At 53.3% G+C, this 8437-nt stretch overlaps 1 protein-coding gene across 1 annotated transcript in view; it reads right to left on the bottom strand.

Annotated features, from left to right (window-relative positions):
- Positions 1–1320: 1320 nt before the first annotated feature.
- Positions 1321–8437, bottom strand: part of LOC106814687 (cytochrome c oxidase assembly protein COX11, mitochondrial-like) — a 28415-nt gene continuing 21298 nt past the window's right edge. Inside the window, exon 6 of the mRNA XM_014819032.1 lies at positions 1321–1471. Coding sequence (XP_014674518.1) covers positions 1448–1471 — 24 coding nt within the window. The 3' untranslated portion in view covers positions 1321–1447. The remainder of the gene's footprint in view (positions 1472–8437) is intronic.

Here is an 8437-nt window from a genome sequence, read left to right as displayed (position 1 = left end):
AGCGGGTTATTACCTCCGCCCAACGGAGTTGGAGGAGGTTATGTGATCACTCTCGTGCGTTAGTGTGTTTGTGTGTTCGTGTGTTCGCGCGATCGATATTAGTGGGTCGAGTCAGCGAGCCAGTCAGCCAGCGCAGCGAGCCAGCGAGCGTGTACATGTGAGCTAGCAGCAAGCCAGCAAGCCAGCGTCTACATGTCAGTACGCTGGCCTATATCCTGGGTTATTCATGTGTTCGTGAGTCCTATGGCGTATGGCGTATGTCGCCGACTCCCCGCGAGTGCACTCTGTCTAGTTAAATATAAAATCACTGTTAACAGTCGCGACTGAAAACTATGGTGATCCAGGGCCTACTCCTCTATCCATGATCCCAGACACTAGCAATGCCTCTGATGGATAGCATGACCGGTGCTACTGCTATACCATGTATCCACTGTCTACTGACACATCCTGTCCACTGCCACTGACCCATGCTGATGACTAGTCCACTCCACACTCGCGTGTAACAGCTAATTAACGACTAACGGCGCACAATCACATCTTGATTGCGAGCCAATCTAGATCTACCACCCAGAGTGAGAGAGAGAGATCGAGACTGACCCAATTCACGTACGATCACAGCACAACACACGCGCTAGCCTCACACCACACTACTACGCTCTCTATCTCTTCACACCACCACCGACCACCACCACCACCACACCACCACACCACCACCACCACCACCCACCCACCACCACCACACGACCACACCACCACCACCACCAACCACCACTATATCTAACACATAAAAGTCGGAACACAATACAAGTGAAGTAAGTGAAGTGAAGTAATACAAGTGACACAGGACAGAGAGAGAGAAAGAGACACCAAGTTCATATCCTCATCAAAAACACGTGTGCTATACATCATTCGCTTTATATATAAGTGACAATAACAGACACTCGTGAGTTTGTATCTCGCACAACACGGGGTGCTGGTAGCAGTCTCTGCCACTAGGCTTTGCCTCTTGCTATCTGATCTGCGTCATGTTAGCCCCATAGTTCAACATCTCACACGTCGCTGGCAACTATGGCATGCACTTCAGTTGAGCTTTAATGTGCCGCACTTCATGGGAGTAATCAGCAGATTGCAGCCTCTCTTCCTCCCTCCTCCTTTCTCTTCGTTTATATCTGGGGCAGACGCATTGGGCAGCTGCGCAGGCTCTCCTTCCTCCTCTTCCTCCTCCTCTCTCTCCCCTCCTCCTCCTCCTTCCTCTCCTCCTCCTTCTCTTCGCTATCTAGCGTCAGTACTGCAGCCCCCTTTCTCCTCTCCTCCTCCTCCTTCTCTTCGCCTATCTGCTGAGAGGCATTGGCAGCTGCAGCCCTTCCTTTGCTCGGAAGAATGTGTAGGAGAGGGTCATGGGTGTCGACATGCTCATGCGGGATCGTCGGCTGAAGGTCAGGCGATGCTAGAAGAACACGGGCATGTCCACCTGCCGAAGGAAGCCAATTGATGCGTCGAGAGAGCAGCGGTGACTGCAGACAGACACACACACGCCGCCGCCACCACGACACACACGCACGCACACACGCACGCGCTACGGCACGCGACGCCACGCACACACACACACACACACACACACCCACACACGATCCCCCCCCCACCACACACACACACACAAACACTTCCTCTAAGCTTCCATTAGCCCTGAAACGAACGCTTAGGATGCAACCACTTGCTAGCAAACTGTCACTTCACCACGGCGAGTACCTACGACCCACTGGAAAGCGCGGGGGCGGCGGCGCCCACTTCCAGCTAATCGCAAATTAACACTCAGCCATACATCGACACACCCAGCAACAACAACACCACGCAGCTAACAACCTAATCATCATCCTCCTCTATCGGCGGAGAAGAAGAAGAAGAAGAGGAGAGGAGAGAGAAGAAGAAGAGGAGAGGAGGAAGTGAAGCGACGTGGATGCGTCAAACACACGCGTGGGAGGTTGCCACGACAGATCGCAATAGCATCAACAATCACCCACGGCTTCTGCTACGAACGTTGGTAAGTGTCTACCTAATATACTCTTCTATAACAATAATGTGTCTGCGCGGGAGGGGGGTATATAGCTATAAATATATATATATATATATATATATATATACTTAGGGCTTCATTGACGTACTACTTTACGTTAGGCACAGTTTCCACCGAATTTTTTCCCCGCACTCACACTCCCTCGCACGCAGTACGCACATCCTACGACAGCGCCCCCCCCGTCGCCAACCTTGACGTATTTGCAAATTATTGCCACGTTTTGCATCGACGAAATTTCGAGCGGAAATGTCGATTCAGCAATGAAATATTTAATCGCGGTGGCACACGTCACGTGATCGGCATAAAAGTCGCGGTTTACTCCGTATCGCGGCATACCATACACGCACGCACGCATGCACGCACGCACGCACACACGCGCGCACACACACGCACAGACACTTTGAACGTTTCAATAGTAAAATGATGGTATATAAACACGAAGTATATTTACTACCAAAGTCTGAATGTTTCTCTACTCCCTTTCGTCTATTATTGCCGATAGCTTCCTGTAAATGCCGTTCATATATGCTCCTCTGCAACACATGAGTACACCGCACGCATGCCGCTGTGCACAAACAACAAGCATAAAGAGAAAAGAATACAAATAACGAAAAAGCTCTTTATTCTTGTTGTTTGTGCACAGCGGCGTGCGTGCGGTGTACTCATGTGTTGCAGAGGAGCATAGGAACGGCATTTACAGGAATCTATCCGCAATAATAGGCGAAAAAGGGAGTAGATAAACATTCAGACTTTGGTAGTAAATACATTTCTTGTTTATTTACCATCATTTTACTATTGAAACGTTCTATCTGCCTGCGCACGCATGTACGCACGCACGAGCGCACGCACGCACGCACGCACGCATGCACGCACGCACGCACACATACATGTATGCACGTATGCACGCACGCAGGCGCACGCACGCATGCACGCCCGCACGCACGCACGCACGCGTGTACGTGCTCACACGCATGTACGTGCGCACACGCACGAGCGCACGCACGCACGCACGCACGCATGCACGCACACATACATGTATGCACGTATGCACGCACGCACTCGCGCACACATATTTACAAACGTACGTATTAAAATTCCCCAGTTTTACGAATTCGCTCGCACACTCGAGATGACGTGAGAATCATTTTTTCACCCAGCCGTTAATTCCATCCATGCGTTTCCAATCAGCAAGAATGTATGACTAAAACTGCGCCCTGCCTCTTCCTCCTCCTCCTCCTCCTCCTCCTCCTCCTCCTCATACACAACGCTCACACGCAAAGACTAGGCTGGTCAAGACACAGAGACACGTTTTTACGCGTGAACGCAAAATCGCGTTCGTTGTCAGTTTTACGCATCCAAGGCTGTAGTGGTCAACATGTTCTGCTTGCATCTTTGGCAAATACGACATACGCATATATACGCTCTCCTATGAAACTATTTGTCATAGGAAGATTCTTCCTAAGACAAATATTGGCGAGTCAACTTCGTTTCGCTTTACAGCTGAAATTCACTGCTTGCGTTCATAATAGCGCTCCTAAACTCCTATGATGCGCACAACACATACAACAATATTTGTCATAGGAGCAGGAGAGACAGACGAGCAGAGAGAAAGAAAGACGAGAGGAGACGTGAGGAGAGAGAGCAGAGCGAGAGAGAGAGAAAAGAGACTCGGAGAGAAATAGAGAAGAGAGAGCAGAAATCGAGCGAGAGCCAGAGAGAGCAGAATAGAGGAGAGCAGCAGAGCAGAGAGCAGAGAGCAGAGAGCAGAGAGAGCAGAGATGAGAGAGCAGCTAGCAGATGAGAGAGCAGAGCAATGGCAGACAGCAAACAGCAGAAAGACACGCTGCAGAGAAGAGAGAGACGAGAGAGAGAAGAGAGACCGAGAGAGAGCAGACGAGAGAGAGATGAGAGAGCAGGATGAGGAGAGAGCAGCAGAGCAGAGAGAGAGAGAGAGCGAAGCGAGAGCGAGAAGAGAGAAGGAGAGAGAGAAGAAGATAGAGAGAGAGAGAGAGGAGAGAGAGAGAGAGATAGAGAGAGAGCGAGAGAGCAGAGCAGAGAAGGAGAGAGCGAGTCGCCAAGCGCATCAGCCGCAGACACAAGGCCAATTACACACGGCTTGCAGCGCGCGACCACTCGTAAACATCTGCCATTGTCAGCAATCGAGCACGCCTCACCAGCAGCAGCAGCGCAGCAGCCCAGCGAGCTAGCGAGTAGCCCAGCGCCAGCACCACCACTAGCAGTAGCAGCCAGTAGCAGTAGTAGCAGCAGTAGCCAGCGAGCAGCCAGCCCAGCAGCAGCAGTAGCAGTAGCAGCATGCAGCCCAGCAGTATAAGCAGCAACCACCACTAGCAGTAGCCAGCCGGGGGAGTGAGCAGTAGTAGCAGCCAGTAAGCAGCAGTAGGCAGCAGCAGCAGCAGCCAGCAGCAGTAGTACCACCCAGTAGCCAAGCAGTAGCAGCAGCAGTAGTAGTAGCAGCCAGTAGCAGCGCATGACCAGCAGCCCAGCCACAAGTACCACCACCACAAGTAGGCAGCAGTATCAGCACAACAACAGCAGCCCAGCATCAGCCACTCACCACCACAGCTAGCAGCAGTCAGCCAGCAGCGCGCACAGCGACACCACCACAGTAGCAACAGCAGCCAGCAGTATCAGCACAACAAGCAGGCCATCAGTCAGCAGCACCAACCACCACCAGTAGCAGCCCAGTATCAGCAACAACAGCCCAGCAGCAGGTTACAGTCGCGCAGCACCGGCCGGACCACGCCAAATGGCTTCACTCTGCCTGGAGGCCGGTCATTGAATGCTGGCGGGTCGGTGGGGGGCGTATTGAGCGAGGATTTATTGACGACGAAGCACGGTCGCCAGTGTCACCCACCGCCAAATGTGACGACAAGAACAAACTCCCCCGTCATACAGCATTGTTTTACAAGGACTGCGCGCAGCCCGGCGGGCGCTTTCTTCAGCAACATTCCTCGCAAAACTGTCGTGTGCCGTGCGTGACGTGCCGCGCCCTGTCCTGTCGTGCATGGCTGCCTGGTGCGTGCGCTGCCCGCTCCGGTGGTATGCATGCCATAGCTGCCGTGCGTGCGGCGTTGCGTGCTTCGTGCGCTGCGTGCCCGCTCCGTGTGTCGTGCCCCATGGCCTGCCTGCTGCTCGCGCGCGCGTCGCGTGCGTGCGTGCGTTGCGTGCGTGCCGTGCGTTCGCGTCGCGTGCGCTGCCTGCGTGCGTGCGTGCGGTGCGTGCGTGGGGATTCATCTGCAGCAGCACAGTCGTGCAGCAGCACATTTACACGCACCGCGCCCGCCTCCGCAATGCGAATCTCTTCTATTGATCCTCCAGGCATACAGCATTAAGGCCGATATTGTTCCGCACCGGGCGAGCATCTCGGAGAGTTCAAACATTCGCCGGAAAGGGGGCGGGGGTGAGGGGTGTCAAGACATGCCCCGGGGGTTAGAACATCACGTAGGATTGAGGTCATTACACTACCAGTACCCACTCAGAAGGGAGGCGATCACCAGGAAATGGGAGGGTCAATATATTATCGACCCCCCACGAGGCGGAAAGGGAGGATGGATTACGAACGGGTCAAATGTAGTGTCAAATATGGGTTAAACATATATGGGTCAATATATTTTAAATAGGATTGGACGGGATTGGGTCCATATATAGAGTAGCTGTGCGTGAGCGTACATCAACCACGCTGCAGTGAGCGCCAGAGTATGGAGAGGGCAGCAGAAGCGGCGGAGAGGGTGAGCGAGAGAGAGAGGGGCGAGCAGAGGGACCGAGACAGCGGGGAGAGAGGGAGACAAGGGTGAGGGAGAGAGGCGGACGAGAGCGCGGAGAGAGGGGAGAGAGGCAGACGGAGAGGACGAGAGAGGGGTGAGGTGAGAGAGGCGAGAGCAGGCGGAGAGAGGCGGTCGAGAGGAGGCGGATAGAGGGTGAGCGAGAGAGCGGGAGAGAGCGGAGCAGCAGGAGAGCGAGAGGTCGAGAGAGGGTGCAGGGAGCAGCGAGGGAGAGAGCCGGCGAGAGAGGTGAAGGGAGAGGCCGAGAGAGGTAAGAGGCAGAGGGCCCCGAGCAGAGCGGAGAGGCGGCGAGAGAGAGGTAGAGGAGAGCCGAGAGAGGGGAGAGGGTGAGGGCAGAGAGGGAAAGCAGGGCCCGAGAGAGGGACAGCCCACGCACCCTGTCCAGGACCCTGTTCGCGTACTGGATGACTCACCTCTCCTGTGCTCCTATACCTCGCATCGCCAAAAGCAGAATTTCGGAAACTATCATCGGATGCACCCGAACTATCGAAGTCAGAGAAAAGAAAAGCTTTCTCTCTCTCTCTCTCTCTCTCTCTCTCCTCTTCTCTCAATCTCTCTCTCTCTCTCTCTCTCTCTCTCTCTCCTCTCTCTCTCTCTCTCTCTCTCTCTCTCTCTCTCTCTTTCTCTCTCTCTCTCTCACTCTGTCTCTCTCTCTCTCTCGCTCTAAGTCTCTCTCTGGCTCTCTCTCTCTCTCTCACTCGTTCTATTGCTCTCTCACTCTCTCTCTCTCTCACGACACACTCTCTCTTCTCTCTCTCTCTCTCTCTCTCTCTCTCTCTCTCTCTTTCTCTCGCTCACTCTCTTCTCTCTCTCTCTCTCTCTCTCTCTCTCTCTCCTCTCTCTCTCTCTTCTCTCTCTCTCTTCTTCTCCGCCTCACTCTCTCTCTCTCTCTCTCTCTCTCTCTCGTCTCTCTCAGTGTCTCTCTCTGCGCTTCTCTCTCTCTCTCACTCTTTCTCTCGCTCGCCTCACTCTGTCTCTCTCACACACACACACACACACTCAGTCCTCTCTCTCTCTCTCTCTCTCTCTCTCTCTCTGCGTGCTCTCGCTCTCTCTCTCTCTTTCTCTCGCCTCACTCTCTATCCTCTCTCTCGCTCTCTCTCTCTCCTCTCTCTCTGCTCTCTCTCTCTCTCTAGTCTCTCTCTCTCTCTCTTCTCTCTCTCTCTCAACTCTCACTCTCTCTTGCACGTTTGGTATTTTTGCAATCCAAATCGCATAAACCTTCGCGCATTAAGCCCTGGACACAAATTCCCTGCGCGCCACGTCGCTATATATTCGCCACCAGATGGCTAGCAAGTTTCTATTACTGTCATTGCACGCTGTCCCGTCCGGTTAAGAGCGCTCCGCGCTGCCATCGACGCAAGCTTTCTGTCTGTCTGTCTGCTGTCTGGTGTCGCTCTGGCTGCTCTGCGCTGTCTGTCTGCTCTGTGTCTGGCTGTGCTGAGCTGCTGCTGTCTGCGCCGTGTCTGTCTGCTCTGTCTGTCCTGCTCTGTCTGTTCAGTCTGTCGCTCTTCTCCTCTTCTCTCTCTCTCTCTCCCCCTTCTCTCTCTCTCTCTCTCTCTCTCTCTCTCTCTACTATTTCTTTCTCTCTCTCTCGCTTATTCTCTGGTCTTCTCTCGCTCCCACATTCTCACAAGAATTCCCTGCGCGCCACCGTCCGCTATATATCGCCACCATGGCCTTAGCAAAAATTTCGTATTACTGTATTGCTCGCTGTCGTTCATGCTTATAGCAACGCTCGCTGCCGTCGATGGAGCTCTCTTTTCTTGTCGGGTTTGTCTATACTGCCTCTCTTTTTCTCATTCACTCTGTCTCTCTGTCTCGCCTCACTCTCTCTCTCTCTCTCTCACTCTCTCTCGCTCTCTCTCTGTTCTCCCTCCTCTCTCTCTCTATCTCGTCTCTCTCTCTCGTCTCTCTCTCTACTCTCGCTTTTCAATGCTCTCTCTGTCTCTCTCTTCTCTCTCTCCATCTCTCTTCTAATACTCCCCGTCCTCGCCTCTGTCCTTCTCCATCTCACACACACCTCTCTCCCTCTTTCTTCTCTCTCTCTACTCACTTTCTCTCTCTCTCTCTGCTCTACTGCTCTCTCTCTCTTTCTCTCTGTCCTCTCTACTCTCTCTCTCTCTCTCTCTCTCTCTCTTCTCGCGCGCTCCTCTCTCCCTCTCTCCTCTCTCTTCGTCTCTCTCTCTCTCTCTCTCTCTCTCTCTCTCTCTCTCGCTCTCTCTCTCTCTCTCTCTCTCTCTCTCTCTCTCTCTCTCTCTCTTACTCTCTCTCTCCTCTCTTCTCTCTCTCTCTCTCTCTCTCTCTCTCTCTCTCTCTCTCTCTCTCTCTCTCCTCTCTCTCTTCCGTACTCTCTCTCTCTCTCTCTCTCTCTCTCTCCCCTCTCTCGTCTCTCTCTCTCTCTCTTCTCTCTCTCTCTCTCCGTCTCTCTCCTCTCTCTCTCTCTCTCTCTCTCTTCTCTCTCTCTCTGCTCTCTCATCTCTCCTCTACTCTCTCTACTCTCTCGTCTCTCACTTTCTCTCTTCTCTCTCTCTCGCTCGAGTCTCTCTCGGTTCTCTCT

Source organism: Priapulus caudatus, unplaced genomic scaffold, assembly GCF_000485595.1.
Source record: "Priapulus caudatus unplaced genomic scaffold, Priapulus_caudatus-5.0.1 Scaffold963, whole genome shotgun sequence".
In the NCBI taxonomy this organism is placed as follows: Eukaryota; Metazoa; Priapulida; class Priapulimorpha; order Priapulimorphida; family Priapulidae; genus Priapulus; species Priapulus caudatus.
The sequence above is the reverse complement of the archived record's forward strand: the minus strand, read 5'-3'. Positions and strand labels throughout refer to the sequence as shown.